Source organism: Erinaceus europaeus, chromosome 13 (assembly GCF_950295315.1).
Source record: "Erinaceus europaeus chromosome 13, mEriEur2.1, whole genome shotgun sequence".
Classification (NCBI taxonomy): domain Eukaryota; kingdom Metazoa; phylum Chordata; class Mammalia; order Eulipotyphla; family Erinaceidae; genus Erinaceus; species Erinaceus europaeus.
The window spans coordinates 89820305-89846278 of record NC_080174.1 but is presented as its reverse complement, the minus strand read 5'-3'; the positions used below and the strand labels follow the sequence as shown (position 1 = coordinate 89846278).

Sequence of the window (25974 nt, the reverse complement as noted above, 5' to 3'; positions counted from 1 at the left end):
GGAAGCACCAATCTTTCTCTATATTTTAGGGGGAATACTAGAGGACATGGTGTAGATAAACAGGAAACATTTCTTCCTCTTATAGTCTCCTAAAATTCTGCATTACTAATATTGCTTGTTCCATTATGATCAATCAGCCTTACAGACTGCAGTGCAGGTTTTGTCGTTACTTTTGTTATTACTCAGGCTCTGAGCCTGGCCACAGTAAAGCTTATTAAGGTTACACAGAGCTTAATCCAAGCCTTATACATGGCAGAAGGCAGCATGGTTTCATTTTGACCTGGAGAGTCCAGTCATGCTGAGTGTCCTGTGAAGCTGGTACTGTGTCAAGCAGTGGCGCCTACACCATCCTCATTCACAGCTGGAAGTAGTGGTTCTGTAGATTCTCTTTGCAGGGGGAGTTGTGGACTTGGTGTCATTAGAATGAAAGTGGCAGAGGCATCATTGGAGATTTGTTCACTTTTTCAGCAATGTCCTTAAGGTTGTCAGCACTCTATAAATGGGCTTGTCTGAAGCACTAACCAAAATTTTGTTAAGATGTCAATTCATGGGCCTCATGATAAAACTACATTAGAAATCACAATTTCAAAATTGATAGGTAAAACTGCAAGACTCCCTTTTTTTAATTTAATGAATTTGAATATATAGGTAAGATTCAATTTATCCTTTTTTTTTTTAGACAATAGGAATTTTTATTTACTCATTCCCTTTTGTTGCCCTTGTTTTATTGTTGAAGTTATTGATGTTGTTGTTGGCTCAATTAATCCTTAATATTCAGTGGTTTCTGTGGTCACTAGGACTTGAAAAGTAATGTTTGTTTCACTTATTTTCTTATTGCTCTGCTCTTGTTTGTGATGGTGTGAGGACTGGATCTGGGACTTTGGAGCCTCAGGCTCCAAAGCCATTATGCTAGTTACCCCCTTATTATTATTATTACTAAAGTACAGTTCAGTTATTGCTTATGGTGGTGTGGGGGACTGAACCTGGGATAGAGCCTCAGGCACGGGAGTCTCTTTGCATTGTTAGGTTCGGTAATCCAAGAAATTCACCAAGAGACCAGGGTGATGTAAAGACAAAGAGCTTTATTTTACTAGCTTTATTTTGCACAACTCCTCTGGTGATTGGGATAGGGCTAGGGCAGAGACCCCACGGCTGTATTGGGTGCTCCACCCTGATTACAGTTTCTACTGGGCTATATATAGGGCTCAGGACAAGGGTTCTACGTGACAAGCGGCATGTCAACTTTATTGGCAGTTAAAAAAAATTTTTTTCCCAGGGGACCGGGTGGTGGCACACCTGGTTGAGCACACATGTTACAAGGATGTAGGTTCGAGTCCCCGGTCCCCACCTGAAAGGGAAAACTTCACAAGCGGTGAAGCTGTGCTCAGGTGTTTCTCTTCCTCTCTATCCCCCTTCCCTCTCGATTTCTGACTGTCTCTATCCAATAAATAAATAAAGATAATAAAAAAAATTTAAAAAAAATTTTCCCTAAGCAACAGCAGGAGGAAGTGGGGTAGGGGTTGTGACCTTTTGGTTATCTCCCCTCAGCAGGAAATGTTTCTTCAACTGATTCTTTTTTTTTTTTTTTCTTCAACTGTTTCTTGTCAACAAATGGCTTACTGGCTCCCACCCCAGGGACCCATTATCTCAAATTTTGCTTTTTAACCCTTTTATTTCTGGAACAATATTTTTACCTTCTAACTGCATAGCTATGATGCTATTTACTCCCACCCAGGAAATAATCTTTACATGTCACTCAGCCTAGACTTCCCTATAGGATTAGACATGAAATTTTCAGAAAAATCATCTATAACCTTATTACATGTTTTTCCTAGTGAGGTCATTCCAGATTATCTATTTTGATTGACTGGTTTTAATACGCATGCTATCATTCACGTGCCGCTCAGAGTTGGATAAACCAATCTGTATTAATTTGTCAGTAACTTGACAGTGTTTTGCAAAATTATATTATTTCAGGGCTACTCTCACCTTCACGGGGTTAGTATGAGACAAAACACCCACCACCATTGTTCTTGGAACACTCAAACACCATTGTTCTCACAAACTTCAAGTGGCAACTTGGTTACATTTTTTTTTTTTTTTTGTAAATGCATTTAATTTGGTCACCTCTATTCTACATCCATCAGGAACCATCTGGTGCTGTCTTCAATGTACTTACTTCACCTAGTGTTGCATGTAGTGTTACTGTGAGTCTTGGGTTAAGTAGGAATGCTCACAGGCAGTTTACTAGAGGGGATCTCAGGCTTTAGCTGAAAGGGGAACTCAAGAGTCTGCTCTGCTCCACATGAATTTGGGTGAGGCAATGAGTGCAGTTCACACTCCCCATTGAAGCAGCAGAGTTTGTGGGTTGTAAGGATCCTAAAAGTGGTGAGCAGAAACTCAGTATGTAGGCTCCCTAGTGTTGGTCAGTGTTTCTCAATCTTTCCCTTTGAATTTTTTTTTGTTTTTTTTTTTTTACCAGAGCACAGCTCAGCTCTGGTTTATGGTGGTGAGGGGGATGGAACTTGGGATTTTACAGAGCCTCAGGCATGAGTGTCTGTTTCTTTGTTGTCTGTTGGTTTATTTGTTGTCTGTTTGTTGTTTATTGTTGTGCTATCTAACCCTGCCCTTGAATTTGTGCTTTTTACTGTGCTATATTTTTATTGTGTTATCTTTTGTGCTATTTGTGCTAACCCTGCCTTTGAATTGTGTCCCAACGCATGATCAGTCTTCGAGAGAATGTTCTATGGATAGTGCTGGGAGTTGACACACCTGGTTGAGTGCACATATTAGTGCACACAAAGACCTGGGTTCAAGTCTCTGGTTCTCAACTGCACAGGGAAAATTACATAAATACCTGAAACAGTACTGCAGAGAGAAATTTTCCATGCACATTTGAAAAGAATATATGTTTATTTAATTTTTATTATCTTTATTTAATGATTGGATGTAGACAGTCAAATGGAGATGGCGAGGGAGAGACAGAGACACACCTGCAGCACTGCTTCACCACTTTTAGTAAAGCTTTCTCCTTGCAGGTGGGGACAGAGGATTGAACCAAGGTCCTTACACATTGTGACACGTGCACTCAACAGGTGTGCCAGTGCCAGTGCCAGCACACAGTACCACATTTATTTCTTTCTGAATAAAACATTCTATATACATCTTTTAAGTTGATCATATCTGTGGCTTCATTTAAGGTTTGTTTTTTGTTTTGGTCAGATCTCTTATTTAAAAGTTAGGTAAAGTCATTGTAAAGACTGCACAGAAATATTTCATCCATATCTTTGACTCCAATTCTAAGAGAAATTGCTCATTTTTTATGTTTGCTGAGCTAAAGATTCCCACCCAAATCCAATGAAAATAATGTAGTGATTAGATCACTTTTTTGATCTGGAAATTGTCATTAGTAGCTATATGGTAGAGTGATGGAAACTAATTTTGATCACTAAGGAACAGATAGCTTGTGTGTGACCTAAAAAGGCACCACAAATGTTATGAATTTTGTAATATCTGGAAGAATAATTATCTTATGAGTGGGGACAGGTCTATAATACAAATTCTACAAATGTGAAAATATAAGGAGAGTTAGCATTTAAGTGTAAGAATAATGACTGCAAGCACTGTATTTTTTTAAAGATATTTTTTATTAAATTACAAGTTTAAAACATATACTTCTTTTTCCAGAGAAGTGCCCAGCTCTGGAAGATGATTTGCATAAACATTATTCTATCTCCCGCACCCTCTTTCCTTTTTTTTAATTGCCAGCAGAGTTATTATTGTTACTTGGTACCAGTAGAACATATCCACTGCACCTGGCAGCCTTTTTTTTTTTTTTTGGTTGTCCTCCTCTTGTGAGAACTATGGGGGTTTTCAGGTGGAAAACAACAAAACTGGTGCACAGTGTCGTGATTTATAAACATATGTGTGCATGCAGAATTATACTCCCCAAATGTTATACTTTTACTAAATCACTCATAAAGAAAGTTAGAAGTAACTACAGAGACAACCTATTTGTAGACCCCATAAAATTATGTAAAAGGTGGTAGTCGGGTGGTAGTGCAGTGGGTTTAGCTCACGTGGTGCAAAGCGCTAGGAGGGGCAAAAGGATCCTGGTTCCATCCCCCGTCTCCCCACCTGCAAGGTGGTGGATCAGGTCTGCAGGTGTCTGTCTTTCTATCTCCATCTCTGTCTTCCCCTCCTCTCTCCATTTCTCTCTGTCCTATCCAACAACAATGACAATAAGAATAACTACAACAATAAAATAACATGGGCAACAAAAGGGAATAAACAAGTAAATATAAAAAAAAAGATGCAAACTTAAAAAAAAAAAACTCCCCACCTGCAGGGGAGTCAATTCACAGGCGGTGAAGTAGGTCTGAGATGTCTTTCTCCCTCTCAGACTTCCCCTCCTCTCTCCATATCTCTCTGTCCTATCTAACAATGTTGACAGCAATAATAACTACAGTTATCAAACAAGGGCAATAAAAGGGAATAAGCATTTTTTTAAAAAATTCTATTTTACTTCCTATTCTAGAGAGAAATTAGGAGGATGTAGATAACTGGATAACAGTTCTTGTTCTCTTCTTTTTTCTGCCACCAGGGTTATTTCTTCAGCTCAATGGAAGAAGTTTGAATCCACACCCAAAAAAGTTTGAATCTGACCCAGAAAGCCATGTTTTCTTTTTTTTTTTTTTTTTTGAAGATTTTATTTATTTATTAATGAGAAAGATAGTAGGAGAAACAGAAAGAACCAGATATCACCCTGGTATATGTGCTGCCGGTAATTGAACTTGGGACCTCATGAGAAAGCCATGTTTTCTTTCCTTCTCTCTATCCACCCTCACCCTCCACCCAGAGATTTTTTACTTTGGTGCCATACTCCAAACTCAGTCAGAGTCTGCTTTGAGCTTCTCTTTCTGATCTTTTTTCTCAACTTCTGTTTATGGGTGGGATCATCCCATATGCGTCTTTGTTTTTCTGACTTATCTCACTTAACATGACTCTCACATTTAACATAACAGGATTATGTTCAGTGAGATAAAATATTTAAAATAAAAAAAGTACTGGGGTCTCAGCATGAAGTCTTTAGTTCAGTCTGTGAAGCTGCACCTGCTGGAGTGATGCTCTGGTTCTCCCTCTCTGTCACAAATAAATAAATAAATAAATATTTATAATGGGACAAGGGAAATAACTTGATGGTTATGCCAAAGACTTTCATGCCTGAGGCTCAGAGCTACCAAGTTCAATTCCTGATCCTACCATGAACCACAGCTGAACTGCTCTGGTTTAAAACAAAATAAACAAAAATGAAGAAATAGAAAGGATAAACTCTTGTTACAAGTGGGATTGGACTGGAGGGAAGCATGCTAAGTGAAATCAGCCAGCAGGATGAGGAGGTCAGACACAGAACCATCTCAGTCACAGGTGGGCATAAGAAACACAGCGCTGGGACCAGGTGGTGGCGCACCTGGTTAAGCACACACATTACAGTGTGCCAGGACCCGGGTTCAAGCCCCTGGTCCCCACCTGCAGGGGGAAAGCTTCACAAGTGGTGAAGTAGGGCTGCAGGTGTCTCTCTGTCTCTCCCTATCTATCTTCCCTTCTCAATTTCCTTCTGTCTCTAAATAAAATTTTTTAAAAAATGAAAAAAAAACATGGCACAGGAGGGTGCTAGTAGATAACATAGTGGTTATGCAAAGAGATGCTAATCCCTGAGGCCCCATAGTCTGAGGTTCAGTTCCCCACACCACCATAAAGAAATAGTGAGGTGCTGATTTTGGGGTGCAACCAAAAAGTGCACAAATTACCTAGTAAGAGGATATAGGTTCCAGCCCCCAACCTCCACCTGCATAGGGAAACTTCAGGAGTGGTGGAGCAGGCTGCAGGTATGTCTCTCTCTCCTCCCTCTATTTTATGTCTCTCTATCATAATATAAAAGCATTTTAAAAAGGTAATCGGTCAGTAGTGCAGTGGGTTCAGTGCATGTGGCAGGAAGTGCTAGGACTGGCCCAAGGATCAATGGTTCAAACTTAGTCTCCCCACCAGGGGGGTTGCTTTACAGGTGGTGAAGCAGGTCTGCAGGTGTCTTATCCTTCTTTCTCTTCCTTCTCTGCATTTCTCTGTCCTATCCAACAATGAGAGCAATGGCAACAATGGCAATAATGATAACAAGAACAAAAAAAGGGGGGAATTGTAAAAAGGAAAAGCAATTAAGGGAACACATGAGGTAATTTTAATTACCTGTGGTCTATCATAGCTGGTCCAGGGACTCAAAGGGGGCAGGTAGAAAGAGTCAGAAAGCAGTGAGGACTCAGCGTGGCTTGAGGCTGAGGGGTGCTGACACTAACCTGGGACTCTGGAGCTGCAGAGATGAGAATCTCTCTGCAGAACCATTAATACTGTCTTCCCTCTGCACACACAGTTTTGTAAATCAACACTCCCTTGATTAAAGGATTTTTTTGTTTTGTCATTCATTCACTTATTTACTCATTTATGTTTTTTATTAGTGATTTAATAATGATCAAGGTTGTTGATTCCCACCACCAGAGTTCCCTCCACTGGAAGCTTCAATATTCTTTATCCCTCTGGGAGTGGATTTTTAAAGTCTAATTTTTAAAAAGATTTTTTCATATCTATTTATTCTCTTTCTTTGCCCTTGTTTTATTGTTATTATTGATGTCGTCATTGTTGGACAGGACAGCGAGAAATGGAGAGAGGGAGAGACAAAGATAGACACATGTAGACCTGCTTCACTGTTTGTGAAGCTCCCCACCTGCAGGGGAGTTGCTTCACAGGCAGTGAAGCTGGTCTGCAGGTGTTTGTCTTTCTCTCCCCCACTCTATCTTCCCTTCCTCTCTCCATTTCTCTAGTCCTATCCAACAACAATGACATCAACAACAACAATAACCACAACAATGTTAAACAACAGTGGCAAAAAGTAAAATAAAAATTTTTTTAAAATGTGAGTCATGAGGCAACATGGTGTGTTAAGTGCACGTGGCTCAAATTGGCAAGGAACGAAGTAAGGATCCCTGTTTGAGCCCTCGGCTCCCTACATGCAGGGATGTCGCTTCATAAGTGGTGAAGCAGGTCTGCAAATGTCTTTCCTCCTGTCTGTCTTCCCTTCCTCTCTCTGTTTTTCTCTGTCCTATCCAACAACGAAGACAAACAGCAATAACTACAGCAGTAAAACAACCAGAGCAACAAAAAGTGAATAAATAAATATTTAAAAAATAAATAAAAATTTTAAAAAATTAGGAGGGAATTGGGTGGTAGCGCAGCATGTTAAGCACAGGTGGCAATAGCAATAATAATAACTATAACAGCAATGAAAAACAAGGGCAACAAAAGGGAAAATAAAAAGACTTTTAAAAATAAATAAATAAATAAATAATGAGAGAGAGATAAAGACCTGCAGACTTGCTTCATCATGAAGTGTCCCCTCCTTCAGTTGGGGATCAGAGGCTTGTACCTGATTCTTTGTGCATGTTAACCTGGGGCTTGAACCCAGGTTTTGTGCAGTGTAATATCTACACACAATTCCCACCAACAGAGTTCTCCATTGGAAGCTTCCTATTCTTTATCCACCTGAGAGTATGGACCCAAGATCTTTATGGGGTACAGAAGGTGGAAGTTCTGGTTCCTGTAATTGCTTCTCCACTGGACATGGGTGTTGGCAGGTAGATGTACACCCCCAGGCTGTTTCTCTCTCTCTCTAGTTGGGCAGGGCTCTGGGGAGGTGAGACTTTGGGACACATTGGTCAGGTCATGTGCCCAGGGAATTCAGGACAGTGTCATGATAGCATCTGCAACTTGGTGACTTGGTGACTGAAAGGTGGTATGATATAAAGCAGAAAAAGTTGTTTAATAAACAGGACCCAGTGGTCTGGGAGGTGGTGCAGTGATAAGGCTTTGGACCCTCAAGTATGAGGTCCTGAGTTTGATCCCCATCAGCACATGTGCCAGAGTGATGTCTTGTTCTTTCTCTCTCCTCCTATCTTTCTCATTAATAAATAAATAAAGAAAATATTTAAAAAAATAGATAAACAGGATCCAAAAGTAGAAATAGAGTAGATGAAATTAGGGCCTTCATGTGGGAAGAAGCAAGGAAGTCTATTTTAGGGATGTTCTGAGGGGCTCATGACTTCAGTAATTTTTACCTGAGCCTGACAGCTAACATGCTGATGGACTAAAAACAGAGTCAGGGAAGATGGTGTCAGAGTTGAGAATAGGACAAGAAAACTGGATCAGGGTAGAGAGTAGCTCTCAAATATGGGAAAAGTATATAAATGCCATGAACTGTAAATCCCATCCACCTGACTAGGGCCCATAATAGCATTCTGGTTTTTTAAATATTTTTAGTTACTTATTTTTTGATATATACAGAGAGAAATTGGGAGAGGAGGAAGATGAGATAGAGAGGGAGAGAAACAGAGACACCTGCAGCCCTGATTCACCACTCCTGATGCTTTCCCCCTGCAGGTGGGAAGCAGTGTCTTGAACCCAGGTCCTTGAGCACTTAAATGTGAGTGCTTAAGCAGGTGTGCCTCTGCCTGGCCCTACATCATGTTTTTTTTTTTTTTTAATTTTTTTTATTGGGGAATTAATGTTTTACATTCAACAGTAAGTTGTTTTAACTGGGGCTGTCTTCTCGGGCGGATAACAAGGATGACCAGAGACACACGGCTGAACTGAGAATGCATTTTGATCCTTATTCACGAGCGGGCAAATCACCACACCATGTGCTTCCCCATCTTTCTCCTCCGGCGGCAGAGAGGGACTCCCCAGTATGTGGGATAGGGGGCGGGGAGAGGCGCGAAAGTAGCAGGGGATATACCACAATTTCCCAGAGTCAGGGGGGTCAGACCAAACCAATGTGAAGCATATAACAATTCCCCCTTTTCTTTTTAACTAAATAACCATAGGAGTGTGGAGTGAACAGAAACCTATATCGTACAGGCATTTTTAAAAAAGAAGCTGGCACAAACATGGAGGGACAAGTAAGCAAACAACAAGAACCAGTGTGCTGCCAAGGGAAGGCCTGAGGGGGGCATTTTTGCCTCTGTGGGTAACTTTATCAGCTAAAAAAAAACTTTTGCTGACTCTGTGGGCTTTTGCCTCGACGGGCATTTTTTGTCTCTGGGCATTACCTAGCATGGGGGGGTATGGCCTATAGAGTACCATGGCAGCTGGCTGCAGTCAGTCTTTGAGAAACCCAGCAGCATAAAGGGAAGCTGCTAGTTTTGTGCAAAGTGTCCAAGAGGTGTACCAGTGAGTCCAATAGAAATGGCAGTCCAAAGCAGATGTCTACGGGAGAATTCCAGGGGGTGGAACATTGTATGAGGAAGGTCAGCTGCTGGAATTCCACTTTTCTGTAGAGAACTTGACAGCTGCAATTCACTTGCTTATGAAACAAAACTTGTAGCAGGTTAGAAGTTTACCACAATTGATAACTCTATTACAATTGGAAGTCTTTTTTAGTTAAACAATAAAATGTGGAAAGGTAAACAGAAGAACCATGGGAAAAAAAGCCTCAGGCATGAGAATCATTAGCATAACCATTGTGCAATCTACCATTTCTAATTGAGAAGGTACTTGAGAATTTTACATATCAACATCTTACTTAACCTTTTGTTATACCCATTGAAGATGGAGACACACCCTACGTGTGCGCAGGTTTTTTTTTTGACCAACTTAGTTAAAATATATTGATTTTTAACTAATTTTTACCTCAGACTTTAAATGTACGTTAATTCGTTAATTTTACCTTTATGAGAACTATGTTGAAAACCTTTTTCATTTAACTCTGTTTGGTAAGAATATAGTCTTAAAGTTACATTTTTCACCTGAAAGTTAATGTTTACCAAACTTTAAACACACACGTAAACATGGCCTTCAATACACAAGGAGGAAAACTTTTGTTACAAAGACATGTCATTTTAAACACGAGTTTAGATCTGTACTGTTTTAGCCGTTTGGGGAGTGCATTGTCCAGTGGTGCTTCTTGGGCAGCTTCACTTCCAGGAATTGCAGGTTGCGATCTCTGCAGGGGTCTCTGTGTATTGTAGCTCTTATGCCTTCAGAGTTGAGCTGGAGATCTCAGCCAGGGGTCCCAGTTTTGGCAGGGAGCCCGCGGTCTCCGGGTGGTCCAGGATCTGTCCATACGTCATAACAGGAGGGCGGGCGGGCCAGCCGTGCAGAAGGCGCAGGCTGAGGTTCCCCAGGGTGGCGGCCAGGATGGGCTGCAGCCCTGCCCGCCCTGCCTGCTCCCGGTGGCCGAGCAGCGTGGAGGGAGCCCACAGCCAATGGCACGCACCATGTGGCGGCAAGACAGCGGGTGGGAAGCAGTGTGTGGTCCAGAGATAAATGTTCCAGAAACAGCGAAACAGTCTCGTGAAGAAAGGGCAGAGGCCTTTGGAAACCTCTTCACAAGCAGAAAAGAAGGCCATAGTGGGTAGGTAGCCAAATTGTCACTTATATGAGAGATACGCAGGTCAGGCCTCACGTTGTAGGCGCCATATGTTGTTTTAATCCGGGCTGTCTTCTCGGGCGGGTAACAGGGACGACCAGAGACACAAGGCTGAGCTAAGTACGCAGTTTGATCTTTATTCACAAGCAGGCAAATCACCACACCATGTGCTTCCCCATCTTTCTCCTCCGGCGGCAGAGAGGGACTCCCCAGTATGTAGGATAGGGGGCGGGGAGGAGAGGCGCAAAACTAGCAGGGGATATACCACAATTTCCCAGAGGTGGGGGGGGTGAGACCAAATCAATGTGAAACATATAACAGCAGCACTTACCAGTCAGGGCAACCAGTTAGAGCAACCACGCCTTCAGTTAGAGCAATGATGCCTCCAGTCAGGGCAACCACACCTCCAGTTAGAGCAACCACACCTCCAGTCAGGGCAACCCCGCCTTCAGTCAGGGAGCCAGAAGCCACGAACACTTTGTCCTAGATGTCGGAAAGGTTTTCATTGGAAGAGAGATTGTTGGTCCAAATTTCATAAAGGTGGCACGCCCCTGAATGGTACAAATTCGGGGCCTGAGATTTTGTGGACCACTCCTGTTTTAGAACGAGGCCACCCTACTATGACAGTAAGGATTGGCAATATTCCTTTTAAATTTTTGATTGACACGGGGGCAGAAAAGATGATTTTAAGGCAAGCAGAGGTTCTCCAAAATTGGGAGCTCCTCCCGAGGCCCCATATACATGCAGTTGGAGGGGTGACCCAATCCTTTCTCACATGAGATTCGCTCATGTGGGAAGACCCGGAAGGTTCTACTGGACACTTTCACCCATTGGTCGCTGATATTAGCACCAACCTATTGGGCAGAGATCTTCTGGAATGTCTTGATGTTAGGATATCCACAGATGCCTCTGCAGAGCGTAACACCCGCTCCTGCGAGACTAGATCTAATCAGCACCCCCAGTACTAACTGCCACTGTTCGTAACCAAACTCTGCATAGACTGTCTTTCTAATGAGTCTGTCTGGGTGGAACAGTGGCCTGTACTTAGGGATAAGCTAGAAATTTTAAAAGAGCTCGTCCGAGAGCAGTTGTCCTTGGGACACATTCGTCATTCTTGAAGCCCATGGAATACTCCTGTCTTTGTGATTAAAAAGTGCTTGGGAAAATGGCGCCTTCTCCAAGATCTCCGTGTGGTAAATAAAACCATGCAGGTCTGGGGCTCCCCCCAAAGGGGTATGCCTCTTGCTTCTGCAATTCCCACGGGAATTCCAATCATAGCTATTGATATACAAGATTGTTTTTTCTCTGTTCCCTTGCATCCGCAAGATTGTAAACATTTTGCCTTCTCTGTTCCTTCTATTAATAATGCCAGCCCAGCAGATAGATTTGAATGGGTGGTGCTACCCCAGGGCATGGCCAATAGTCCTACAATTTGTCAAGAGGCTGTTAAATCTGCCCTTTTTCCATATATTCATAAGGGCCTTAATGTTTTTAATTACATGGATGACGTATTAATATGGAGAAAATTAGATACAGATCTCTGTGCCCTATGTGATTTTCTCATTCCTGCATTAAAGAAAAGCGGCCTTAATGTAGCTCCTGAAAGGATACAGCTAATTCCTCCAGTGTCTTTCTTAGGTTCAGAGATTTCTCTAATGCAAATTCGTCCCTTAAAACCCCGTGGTGCAAAGCGCAAGGACCAGTATAAGGATCCCCATTCGAGGCCTCGGCTTCTCACCTGCAGGAGAGTCGCTTCACAAGCAGTGAAGCAGGTCTTTAGGTGTCTTTCTCTCCCCCCTCTGTCTTACCCTCCTCTCTCCATTTCTCTCTGTCCTATCCATATGACATCAATAACAACAATAATAATAACCACAGCAATGTTAAACAACAAGGGCAACAAAGGGGAAAATAAATAATCTTTTTTTAAAAGAGGGAAAATATAGATGGTTAGTTTTCGAAATAATAACTTACCTATATCTTCAACCTTGTGAGAACTGCTGTCGGTTCCAGTGGAGGAAATGGGGACACAGAACACAAGGAACAATGTGGAATTAAACCCCTGTTATCTTATACTTTTGTAAATCAATATTAAGTCACTAATAAAATTGGAAAACATTTCAAGAGAAAAAAAAGAGGGAAGTTACTGATACATATCTTGGGGGTGGGGAGAGGGGGAATGTGGAAATAAACATTTGTGGGCCCCGGTGGTAGTGCACAAGTTACAGTGCTCAGGGACCCAAGTTTGAGCCCCCGTTCCCCACCTGCATGGGAAAGCTTTGCAAGCAGTGAAGCAGATCTGCAGGTGTCTCTCTGTTCTCTCCCTCTCTTCTCTGGAAAAAAAAAATTTATATATGGAGAAATGGATAGGGAGAGATTAAAATAAAACCCCATATTATTCCATGCATGAAATCACGCTAAGGGAAACAAGCAGATGAAGAAAAATCGATCCTACGGAGTGATCTCACTCACAGGTTGGCATGGAGAAACAATGAAGGGCTGGGTGGGGTGAACCATAAAGTGCACCTGTTTCCATACAAGAGAATCCAGGTTCAAACCCCTGCTCCCCACCTGCAAGAGGGGCTTCACAAGGTCTGTAGGTAACTCTCTCCCCTCCCCTCTCCATTTCTCTCTTTCCTATCCAGTAAAATTGGTGGAAAATGCTGAGATTGGGAGTCTGGCGGTAGTGGAGGTAGTTAAGCACACGTGGCACAAAGTGCAAGTACCATTGTAAGGATCCGGGTTGGAGACCTGGCTCCCCACCTGCAGAGGGTCGCTTCGCAAGCAATGAAGCAGGTCTGTAGGTGTCTATGTTAGTTTCACATTATCCTGAAGGCATGTTGATGACTATCTGTGTTTACCTTGATGTAGTCAAAACATCTCCTTGAAACTGCATACAGCACAACAGAGAATAAAAAGAATTTTACATGTTTGTTATAATGCATAGCTGTTAGTAATTAAAAAGAAATAGTTCGTTGTGGTCCCGGATCTGGCATAGTGGATAAAGCACTGGATTGTCAACCATGAGGTCCTGAGTTTAATCCCCAGCAGTACATGTAGCAGAGTGATGTCTGGCTCTTTCTCTGCTCCTATCTCTCTCATGAATAGATAAATAAATAAATAATTTAAAACATAGTTCACCAGAAAAATAACAAGCATTACAGTTAGGGATTCTCCAACAATCATGTGATCTTGTAAGCCATTATTCAACCACTAACAAAATTTATTTTTATTCTTTATTGGATAAAGAGAGTCAGAAATTGAGAGGTAAGGAGGTGATAGAGAGGGTAGAGGCAGAGACACCTGCAACACTACTTCACCATTTGCAAAGCTTTTCTCCTGCAGGTGGGGACTGGAGGCCTGAGCCTGTGTCCTTGCACATTGTAACATGTACATTCAACCAGGTGTGTCACCACCCAGTCTCCAAAATTTATTTTATAAAGCATGTACAACTGGGTGAGGATAGAGTGTATAATGGTTATACAGACTTTCATACCTGAAGTTTGAAGTCCCAGGTTCAATCCCCCAGCACCACCATAAGGCAGAACTAAGCTGTGCTGTGTTTTAAAACAAAACAAACAAACAACAACAACAAAACATACGATCTTGTTTCAATTTGCAGTTTATAAAAATGTGAGGGAAGAATGAAATTCAGGGGACCATTCAGCTAAAGAGTAACAAGATTCAAAGATTTGGGAAGTCATAAACTCATCCAAACTACAAAAAAAAAGCACACATCAAAGTTCCACACTTAGGAAACGTGCAGGGGTGAACTTTCCTTAGTACATTGCCGTGCAACCACTTTCAAGCCAGGCTCTCTTCCTGCAGGGGTTAAACTTCAGAAGCAGCGAAACTGTGTTAATGATGCTCTTTCTTTCTCTCATCTCCCCTTTCACACATGCACACACTCTCTCTCTCTATTCTAATATCCTCCTTTTTCCTAGGAAAGTAAATAAGTTAACTTAAAAAGTCTGCAGTTTTCACCAAAGTGAGACACTATGGGGTGGTTGGGGGGTAAAATACAGGTCTTGGGAAAGTTTGACAGGGGACCTAGTGGGGGTTGTATCGTTATGTGGAAAACTGAGGAATGTGACGCGTGTACAAACTAGTATATTTACTGTCAAATGTAAAACATTAATTCCCCAATGAAGAAAAAAAATTTATTAAAAAGTGACTTCAGGATCTGTGCACTGTACCCGTCACAAAAGTTCTGTCCTCCTTAAAGGAAATATGCTGAGCCTTGACCACCTATTTCCACAAAAATAACTTATCTTGCTGAAACAAACTGAAGGGGACATTCTGAGAATAAGCAGACCCCTCACCCTCACAAGAAGATTTACTCCTGTCTGCACTGAACACATCCAATCAAAAATATTTTTAAATGTGTCATAAATCCTGTGTCCATGATAGAAACAGGCAACACACTATATCATATTTTATTTGGGTTTCTTATTGGATGGAGACAGAGAAACAGAGGAGGGGAGGACAGAGAGGGAGAGAGGCAGAAAGACACCTGCAGCTCTGCTTCACCACTAGGGAAGCTTTCTCCCTGAATGTGGGGACAAGGGGCTTGAACCTGTGTCCTGTGTAAGTAGTGTGTGTAGTTAATCCGTTGCACCACCTGGCCCCTCCAGTACACTACATAAGGCCCTTTCACCTTGGGCTTCTCAGCTCCCTCTCCCCAAGTTGGGTCTTCTTCAATCCTGGATGGGCCTCCTAAGCTCTCCTGGCTACTTTATCTGGGCTTCACAAGCTCTCCCTTGGCTACTACTAAACTTTCCTTTGTCTACATTCCTGACTCTGCACCACTTAGTGTCTTGTATCTGTAACACTTGGTGCTAAAACCTATGGAGCTAGCCCCTCTATTGTTCTTCTTGTCACACATTTCTCTCCAAGAGTCTGCCACAGTATTCAGAATCATACTCAAATGTTGAATTCATATTTAAAATACTAAAAAGATAGGGCAGAGGTTAGATAGCATAATGGTTATCCACTATGCCTCCTCCTGGACCACAAGGATCCCATTTTTACTCCTCAGTAGAACTTATGTGTTTTTCATAAGCTTTTTCCTCATAGATTATCTAGGTATTGTTATTCAATTAATTATTATTATTATTATTATTATTTTTACCACCGCAATGCTCACCTCTGGCTTATGGTGGTGTGTAGTAACCTAGGACTTTGGCACCTCAGAACCTTTTTATATAATCATGATGCTATCTACCCCAACCCAAAAAAATACTCTTTTTATTTTATCTTAGAATATTATTTAAAGGGCCCAGCTGTGGCACACCTGGTTAAGCACACACATTACAGTGTGCAAGGACCCAAATTCAAGCCCCTGGTTCCTACCTGCAAAGGGAAAACTTCACTAGTGGTGAAGTAGGGCAGTAGTTGTCTCTCTGTCTCTCTTCCTCTCTGTCTCCTCCTTCCATCTCCATTTCTCTCTGTCCCTATCCGATAATAAAAATAAATAAATATATTTTAAAGAGAATCTTTTATTTATTACTGAGTAGAGAATGAAATTGAGAGGGGAAGATAGAGAGGAAAAGAGTCTGAGAGACACCTGGAGCCCTGCTTCATCACTCATGATGCTTTTTCCCCCTGCAGGTGGGGACCAGGATCACCTAGTTCTGAAGGATCACTCGCTGTCATGTTGATCAGTTAGCCATATGTATGACAAGATTTGTTGATAAGTCCAGGATTTCTGCAAGAACTTCATTAATTTTAATTCCTTCTGACAGAGGAGAGTACAGGTCATAGCAACTCTTACTACTTCCAAAGCAGCAAATTCATCTCATTTGTCCACTTTTATAGCAACTTCATGAAGAATATAGGAAACAACATCTCCCATGGCCTGTGCAAAATAGCTAATTTCCACTGTTCCATTTTCTATTGTTAGCCATCCATGTGAGTCTGAACTTACTCCATGATAGCAAAATGGGACCCATGCTCCGTGTCCAGAGGATACTGCCATGTCCCTTCTCCCCTGCCTCATGGCTGTGGAAAGCACTCTGCATCAGAGTCAATGCTGCAGGCAACAACAGAATGCGTTCTGTACACCTGTGTATCAAAAAGCATTGTGATGGCAGCGGGGTCTCAGGACTGTGCCTGTTGGGTGGGGATAGGGCAGGGGTAGCTGTGGCTCTGAGTGAGCTGGAGCAAGCCAGCTTGAAGAGGCTGCTGAGAGTAAGTTTAGGTTTTTAGCTGCTGGTGCTTCTTGAGTGACATTCAAGCTCAGTTTCTTGCTTGGCTAGTTCCCCAGTCACAGCATCTCTTGAAAGCCAATTGGACAGTGCCCTGACTCCTTACCCCCAACTGCACTTTAAGTGATTCAGGGTTGGTTATGCAAAAAGACTCTTGTGCCTGAGTGTCTAAAGTCCAAGGTTTGATCCCCTGCACGACCATAAGCCCGAGCTGAGCAGTGTTCTTGTCTCTCTCAATCTGAGTATCTCTCTCTCTCTCTCATTATGGTTTACTAAAAAATTACTTAAGAGATACTATGACAGGGGTCTGAGTGGTGGCGCACCTGGTTGATAGCACATGTTACAATGTGCAAGTACCCAAGTTTGACTCCTTGGTCCCCACTTGCAGGGGAAAACTTCACAATTAGTGAATCATTGCTGCTGGTGTCTCTCTGTCGCTCTTTCTCTCTGTCCCCACTTTCCCCACGATTTCTGGCTGCCTCTATTCAATAAAGATAATTTTAAAAAGTCCTAGGACAGAATGCAGGAATTCGTGTATAGCTGGCCTTTCTGTTAGGCTTCTTGCAGGGTGCTGGGAGTAGTGCTGATGTCCCTTCAGAGTTTTCCCTAAACAGCACTCTAATACCTACTCATCCTTGACTGAGAGTCTCATGATCTCAATTCAGATTCTTGACTCAGGTTGGTAGCAAGGAAGGACCTGATAGTCAGGTGGAAAATTCAGTCTCCCTGTCAGTGCCCCACAGCTCCCAGCTCCTCCTGGTAGAGCACTGTGTGCTGTGCCTTCACTGCGCCTAGGGTGTCAACAGATAAATACTAAGGAATCCTTTCCCATTTTTCTTTACTCTCAGTGATAGCTTTTATATTTCTGGAGTCTAATAAACACTCCTAGTGTAGTTGCATTTTGTTTGTATTCCCTTTATCCTGAATTTAGCAGCAAATCTAGCAGGAGAAATGTCTTAGGAATGGGCTGTTTTCCAAGCAAATGCAGTTCCACACCTTCAGCTGAAGGACATGACAAGGTGATAACTGTCCACTAATTTGTAGTGGAAGCAGTGTGGTCTACAGAAATGTGGTAATGTGTGACTTCCAGCTGGGGATCAGAATTTGTTATTTTTTGAGTTAATTATTTTTCTCCTCTGTCTTCATGGCAGGGGGGCAGCCCCAGCAGGTCTCAGGGATCCTGAAGGAGGAGAGGCTTTCGTGAAGAATGAGGAAGAATGAGACAAGTGAGTTGATGCTGAATCAAGCTCAAGCACACATCTCTATCATGCTCAAGCAGAACTTTATTTTCATAGTTTCATAAGGCTTAGATCATTAATACCAAAATCGCTAAGGTATAGATTATTAAAACAAAATCACCAGGGCTTTGATTATTAAAAACAAAAATCACCAAGAAGGACAGTACAGGTAGGGAATATTTCCTGCTTTGTGGAACAAATACATTCCAGGGGTATTTTTCTCCATATAGATCACATCACAGTTTCTCTGTCTTTTGTTATTCCTGTACCTGTGTGCTAGGCAGATGTCCTATTGATTAAGATTAATAGTCTACCTATTATGTATGTATGTTTATGCCATCCTCCAGTCTCTATGCATCAGAAGCCGTGATTCATAGAAAGTTCCAGCTTGTTATGTTTCTAGGGGTCGTAAATAAATTGATAGCCTCATTTTTGTAAAATCTGTATCATTGTTTGATCAAGAAGTTTTTTGTTTTTTTTTCCTAAGAAGGTACCAAGGTGGTGGTGACTTGGCTAGCCTCTCCATAAAGTTAAGCTCTTTAGCTGATATCCATCTTCCTTGTATGCTCACTATGTGACCTAGCTTCTCATGTACTATTCTTACATGAGGAAGTGGAAGCAAAGTGGTGTGTGGTAGATTAATATGCTCACTATGTGACCTAGGTTCTTATGTACTATTCCTGCATAAGGAAGTGGAAACATAGTGGTGTGTGGTAGATTAAAAGGCCCATTGTATCTAGGTAGGTACCATAACTTTTCATTTATTAAATATGCTATGTAAGGTGGCCTCTACACTGTGGAAACCAAAAATCTTTCTCTGTATTTTAGGGGGAATACTAAAGGACGTGGTGTAGATAAAGGGGAAGTCAGTTCTTCCTCTTGGAGTCTCCTGAAAATTCTGCATTACTGATATTGCTTGTTCCATTATGATCAACCTTACAGAGTGCAGTGCAGGTTTTGTCGTTACTTTTCTTCAGGCTCTGAGCCTGGTCACAGGTAAAGATTATTAAGGCCACACAGCCCTATACATGGCAAAAGGCAGCATGGTTTCAGTTTGACCTGAAGAGTCCACCCACGCTGAGTGTCCTGCAAAGCTGGTACTGTGTCAGGCAGCTCGCATAGTGGCACCTACACCATCCTCATTCACAGGTGGAAGTAGTGGTTCTGTAGATTCTCTTTGCAGGGAGTGTTGGGGATTTTGTGTTATTAGAATGAAAGTGGCAAGACGTCATTGGAGATTTGTTCTCTTTTTCAGCAATGTCCCTGAAGTTGTCAGCACTCTATAAATGGGCTTGTCTGAAGCACTAACCAAAATTGTGTTAAGATGTCAATTCATGGGCCTCATGATAAAACTACATTAGAAGTCACAATTTCTAAATTGATAGGTAAAACTGCAAGGCTACCATTTTTTAATTTAATGAATTTGAATATATAGGTAAGATTCAATTAATCCTTAATACTCAATGGTTTGTATAATCACTAGGACTTGAAAAATAAATCTTGTTTCGCTTACTTATTTTACTACTGCTAAGCTCAGTTTGGTGGCACGACGATTGAAGCTGGGTCTTTGGAGTCTCAGGCAAAGAGTCTCTGCATAGCCATTGTGCTAGTTACCCCTGTATTTTTAATTTTCTTATTATTCTTACCAATGTACAGTGCAGTTCTGGCTTGTGGTGTAGGGGACTGAACCTGGGATTTGAGCCTCAGGCACCAGAGTCTCTTTGCATAGCCATGATGCTATTTACCCCCACCCAGGAAATACTCTTTACATTTCATTCAGCCTAGACTTCCCTTTAGTATTAAACATGAAATTTTCAGAAAAATCATCTATAACCTTATATGTTTTTCCCAATGAGATCATTCTAGCTTATGTTTTTTGATTGACTGTTTGGTTTTAATATGTGTACTATCATTCATGTGCAGCTCAGTGGTGGATAAACCAATCTATAATTTGTCAGTAATTTGACAGTATTTTGCAAAATTATATTATTTCAGGGCTACTCTCACCTTCACAGGGTTTGTATGAGACAACACACCCACTACCATTGTTTTTTGCAACACACAAACACCACTATTCTCACAAACTTCAAGTGGCAGCTTGGTTACATTTTTTAAAAATTATTTATTCGTTTATTCCTTTTTGTTACCCTTGTAGGATAGGACAGAGAGAAATGGAGAGAGGAGGGGAAGACAGAGACAGGGGAGAGAAAGATGGACACATGCCGGGCTAGCTTCAAGGGCTGGAGAGATGATCCAGGAAGCACCTGACCTCCTCTAGGTTGGGACATGGAAGAGAGAGTAACCAGAAATGGAAGTGGCTTTTACAATACCATAAGTGGGAAGGGCTCAGAATGGTAGGGACTTCCCTAGCAACCATTGCCAGGGATTCACCTGATGGGAACCAGCAACACCTTGTGAGGACCTAGGAAGGAGACCTTTAATCATTTACATCAAACAGGAACCATCTGGTGCTGTCTTCACTGTACTTCACCTAATGATCTGATTAGTGTTATTGTGAGTCTTGGGTTAAATAGGAAGGCTCACAGGCAGTTTACTAGAGGGGACGCCAGGCTTAGGCTGAAAGAGAAACTGAAGAGTCTGCTCTGCTCTACATGGATCTGGGTGAGGTAGTCAGTGCAGTTCACACTCCCCATTGAAGCAGTAGAAGTTGTGGGTTGGAAGGATCCTAAAAGTGGTGAGAAATTCACTAGGTAGGCTCCCTAGTAGGTCCCAAGGTTTCCCCTCTCTGTCAGCTCAGCCTCTGAGCTTCCCAGCCTCCTGGGTCTGGGGCTCTCGGCTTCTAACAGGGCGTCTGTGGTGGTCTGAGTCTCTGCTGGTGGTGGTAGGCCCTCCTCTTGGCTCTGATTCTGGCCCTCCCCCTGAATCCAGGGAGGAGTTGGAAAAAGAGTGAGAGGGGCTCCTGCTGGGGTTTCCAGGCTTCCCACCAGCTCTCTCCACCCCCGTCTCTAGACTTGCTTGATAAACCAGGAAGGTGAGGAGTGTGTGGGGGTCTGGGACATGACCCATGCCACTTTCTGGTCTCCCAAGGCCTCTCAGTGAACCCCCCAAAGTTGAATGGTTGCTGCCTGTGCCCCTCAAGAAGTCAGCTTGGATTGGGGTGCCCAAACTCCTCTTGCAGCAACCCACCCACCCCAACTCCCTGGTGGGGCCCTGCCCATGTGAGTGCCTTCCCCCAAATGGAGATAAAGCTGCTAGCCTTTTCCTTATTTATTTATTGTTATTGTTTTCATCCTCACATGCATCCAACTCACACAATGATTTCCTTTTAAATATTACTATTATTGTTATTGTTTATTAAAAGTTGCATCACCAGGGCCGGGTGGTGACGCACCTTTTTTTATTTTTTAAAATTTTATTTATTTACTAATTAGAAAGATAGGAGGAGACAGAAAGAACCAGACGTCACACTGTCACATGTGCTGCAGAGGATGGAACTCAGGACCTCATGCTTGAGATTCCAAAACCTTGTCACTGCTCCATCTCCTGGGCCACTGCTGTCTTTATTTTAACCAGAGCATTTCTCAACTCTGGCTTATGGTGGTGTGGGGGACTGGGACTGTGGAATCTGAGACTTGAGAGGCAATTTGCATAACAATTATGCTATCTATCTGCCACAACCCAGGAATGATGATCTAAATAACAAAATTACTTCCTTTTCTCCTGATGGCCTGGGAGTGAACGGTAACCTTCCATGGATTGCAGAGTTGGAAGTTGACCCTGTTTCCTGCAGGAAAAATTCACTGGAACACTGACTCCATGAAGGGCAGAGAGTTTCTTCTTGCTTTCTTTCCTTTCTTCCTCCACTATTCCAGGTGCCTGCTAGATCCTTGTTGAATGAGATTTATATAAATGATAGAGCATTAAGAAGCAAACAGAAAACAGAAATGGAACCAGGCTTAATCAGTGCTCACGTGGCTAAGCATACATATTACTGTGCACAAGGATATGGATTCAAATCCCTGGTCTCCACCTTCAGGGGGAAGGCGTCGCAAGTGTTGATGCAGGGCTGTGGTGTCTTGCTTACTCTCTGTCTCCCCCACTCCCTCTCAATTTCTGTCTCTATCCAATAATAACTAACTCAATAAATAAGAGATTTATTGAAAAGTAAAAGTATATTTCTCTCCCAACTTGAAATCTTACAAGTTCTTTGATGACACTTTTTTCTTCTTCTAAGACTTCATCATTGTCTATTTCTTAACAATATCTATTTATTCCTTTTGTTTCCCTTGTTGTTTTCTTTGAGTTTTATATAGGTGAAGAGAATCTCTAAGTCCCCAGAGGCTATAGGTTCAATTCCAGTTTACCTTCTAGTTCACTCTCCCTATCAAATTCTCTTTCCCTATGTAAACTCTACATTATAAATAAGGAAGACAATATCCAAAACAGATCAGCACTTGTGAACACCACTTGCATGTGAGAACTAGGTGATTGAATCTAAGTCCTTTTATATGGCAATGTAAGCACCCTATCAGTTGTACTACACATAGCAACTAAGGTTTTATCATTTACTCTTTACAAAACTATAGAGGGGAAGTGTGAGAATAGGGATATTTCTCTGTCACATGACATGCCAGGGATTATACTCAGGGTCTCATGAAAGAATGTCCAGTATTCTAATCAATGTACCAACTTCTAGACAATGATTAAGAGGTATGTGATGCTCAAGTCAGTGAACATGTTTGCAGATGAAACAATCATTCAAAGGCTTCATAAATTAGAGACTGGATAATCTTCTGTCACTTGTATTTTCTCACAAGAAAATATTGCACATATTTTAGGGCTCAGTGACCTATGAAGATGTAACTGTGATATTCACTCAAGAGGAGTGGGCACTATTGAATCCTTCAGAGAAGAAACTCTACAGAGATGTGATGTGTGAAAACTTCAAAAACTATCTTTCAATAGGTAACTATAATTGCCTTAATTTTTCAACCAGAAGACAAATCCCTTTTTGTTCAGCAATGTAAAACTGGAGACAGAGTTAAGTGAGCAAGGTTTGACCATGAGTCACGATGGATCAAAAAGTGAACTTACTTTTATAATTTCTAATACATTTATATTTTGTAATTTTAGAAAAGATACAAGAACATTCCACCAAAGAGCAGCATAACTTGCCTGGGAGTAAACAAAGGTGAGAGATACATTTACAAGTAAACTGGAATTTTTAAAATAGGGCAAAGATGCTTAGTATTTATAACACTTTGAAGCAATAAGAATATCTTCAATGTATGAATATCTATATTTTTATGATACTTAGAGGTAGTCCTTGTAGAAAAGATCAATATTTTGATAATGATTTTGATATATTTTGATATTGGCATGTGCCACTGCCCAGCCCTAATTACCAATTTTTTACGTTTACTGCCGGGGTAGAGTGGCGGTGCCTCTTCACGGGTGCGTGCTCTCTGGGCTGGAGAGAACTCAACCAGAGCCAGCCTGGGTTGCTACTCACTCAGCAACCCGGGAGAGATACCAGGAACTCATGTCAGCATGGTAATGCAATATCTTTATTGATCAGAGAGTGAAGGCTTTTATAGGCCAAAGCCTGAAGTGGCCAGTCAGAAACACAAATGCCTAGGAAGGGTGTGGAGAAAGGCAAAAGTTGCTGGGAAGGTATAAAATTCCTTAGCAACTATTGTGATGGTTTTAACTGGTGGGATTAATATTCCCCTTCAGGCAGGGCGGGTCTTGAGGTAGAATGAGGATAGATCAAAGGAATGGAATGGGTGGGTATCTTTCAGGCAAAACAGTGATTATGTAAATAGGCCATAGTATCAGCAATTCAGGGTGGAGCAGGGGAAGCTGGCTTTATGCCCAGCACGTGACTTTTAACTTGAGATCTTTTTTTAATTTTGAGTATCTGTGATATTTTTCAGTGTAAGTTTTTAATCAGATTTATTGTTAATATCTGATTTTTGTGGCTTATTACATAAAATAATTTCCTGCATTTTATAATAGAATCAATTACAATTTTGTTCATTAAAATGTCTTCAATAATTCATTATTTTACAGTAATACAACAGTGAAAATCTCTGAGGGCAAAGAAAGTCAGAATGGTAGAAAATCTCAAGAATGCGAAGTACACAACAAATTATTCCCTTATTCTAATCATCTTCAACAACATGAAAGACTTCACAGTGGAGAGAAACCCTATGTATGTAAACTATGTAGTAAAGCATTCAGTTATTCCAGTCAGCTTCCTACACATGAAAGAACTCACAGTGGAGAGAAACCCTATGAATGTAAACTATGTAGTAAAACATTCAGTTACTCTAGTCATCTTCGGTCTCATGAAAGACTTCACAGTGGAGAGAAACCATATGTATGTAAACTATGTAGTAAAACATTCAGTGATTTCAGTACTCTTCGGTCACATGAAAGAATTCACAGTGGAGAGAAACCCTATGAATGTAAACTATGTAGTAAAACATTCAGTTATTCCAGTACTCTTCAGAGACATGAAAGAATTCACAGTGGAGAGAAACCCTATGAATGTAAACTATGTAGTAAAACGTTCGGAAAATCCAGTAATCTTCGGTCACATGAAAGAATTCACAGTGGAGAGAAACCCTATGAATGTAAACTATGTAGTAAAACATTCAGTGATTTCAGTACTCTTCGGTCACATGAAAGAATTCACAGTGGAGAGAAACCTTATGAATGTAAACTATGTAGTAAGACATTTAGACATTCCAGTACTCTTTGGAAACATACAAGAACTCACAGTGGAGAGAAACCCTATGAATGTAAACTATGTAGTAAAACATTCAGTTGTTCTGGTAATCTTCGGACACATGAAAGAACTCACAGTGGAGAGAATCCCTATGTATGTAAACTATGTAGTAAAACATTCATTTTTTCCAGTCATCTTCGGTCACATGAACGAACCCACAGTGGAGAGAAACTCTATGTATGTAAAGTATGTAGTAAAGCATTCGGTCATTCCAGTACTCTTCGGAGACATGAAAGAACCCACAGTGGAGAGAAACCTTTTGAATGTAAGCTATGTAGTAAAACATTCAGTCATACCAGTAGTCTTCGGACACATGAAAGAATTCACTGTGGAGAGAAACCCTATGAATGTAAACTATGTAGTAAAACATTCATTTGTTCCAGTAGTCTTCGAAAACATGAAAGAATTCACAGAGAGAAACCCTACAAATGTAAACTATGTAGTAAAACATTCACTGATTCCAATACTCTTCGGTCACATGAAAGAATTCACCGTGGAGAGAAACCTTATGAATGTAAACTGTAGTAAGACATGTGTAGTAAGACAAAAAGATATGTGTACACATATCTTTTTGGATGGATGTGTTGGGTTCCTTAGGATATATCCGCAAGAGAGGAATTGCAGGATCATAGGGTAGGTCCATTTCTACTCTTCTAAGAGTTCTCCAGACTGTTCTCCACAGAGGTTGGACCAATTGACATTCCCACCAGCAGTGTAGGAGGGTTCCTTTGACCCCAAACCCTCTCCAACATTTGCTGCTGTTAACTTTTCTGATGTATGACATTCTCACAGGAGCGAAATGGTATCTTGTTGTCTTTATTTGCATTTCTCTGACAGAGACATGGAGGAATTTTCATGTGTTTCTCGGCCTTCTGGATCTCTTCTGTGTTGAATATTCTGTCAAAGTCCTCCCTCCATTTTGGATGGGGTTATTTGTTGTCTTGTTGTTGAGTTTGGCAAGCTCTTCATATATGTTGGTTATTAAACTCTTGTCTGATAGTGTGTGGTCTAACATCCAAGTCCATGATCCACTTGGAATTTAGTTTTGTATTTGGTGAAATACAGTGATTCAGTTTTATTCTTCTGCATGTTTCAACTCATTGTTTCCAACACCATTTGTTGAAAGAGACTCTGCTTTCCCCAATAGTCTGGGCCCCTGTGTCAAAGATTAGATGTCCATAGTTGTGAGGGCTCACTTCTAGGCTCTCAATTCTATTCTACTGATCAGTGTGTCTATTCATGTTCCAGTACCAAGCAGTTTTATGACAGTAGCCTTATAATACAGGTTAAAATGTGGGAATGTGATGC

The 25974-nt window shown here is 41.4% G+C and overlaps 1 protein-coding gene and 1 long non-coding RNA gene across 8 annotated transcripts in view; both read left to right on the top strand.

The window, feature by feature from the left end:
* The window catches only part of LOC107523368 (zinc finger protein 709-like), a 486341-nt gene that overhangs the window by 401871 nt on the left and 58496 nt on the right, over positions 1-25974 (top strand). For 3 of the 7 annotated variants that reach the window (XM_060206423.1, XM_060206424.1, XM_060206425.1), the window contains 3 exons: positions 22712-22838; positions 23007-23064; positions 23946-25472. In XM_060206423.1, the coding sequence (XP_060062406.1) occupies positions 22712-22838; positions 23007-23064; positions 23946-25191 (1431 nt within the window). In that variant the 3' untranslated portion in view covers positions 25192-25472. Of the gene's footprint in view, positions 1-19180; positions 19348-22711; positions 22839-23006; positions 23065-23115; positions 23427-23945; positions 25473-25974 lie in introns of those variants that run through there. The other 4 variants (XM_060206426.1, XR_009553950.1, XM_060206427.1 and 1 more) reach the window with 4 other exon arrangements.
* LOC132532454 (uncharacterized) overlaps positions 1-25974 on the top strand; it is a 242782-nt gene that overhangs the window by 172998 nt on the left and 43810 nt on the right. The gene's annotated exons all lie outside the window — the stretch shown is intronic.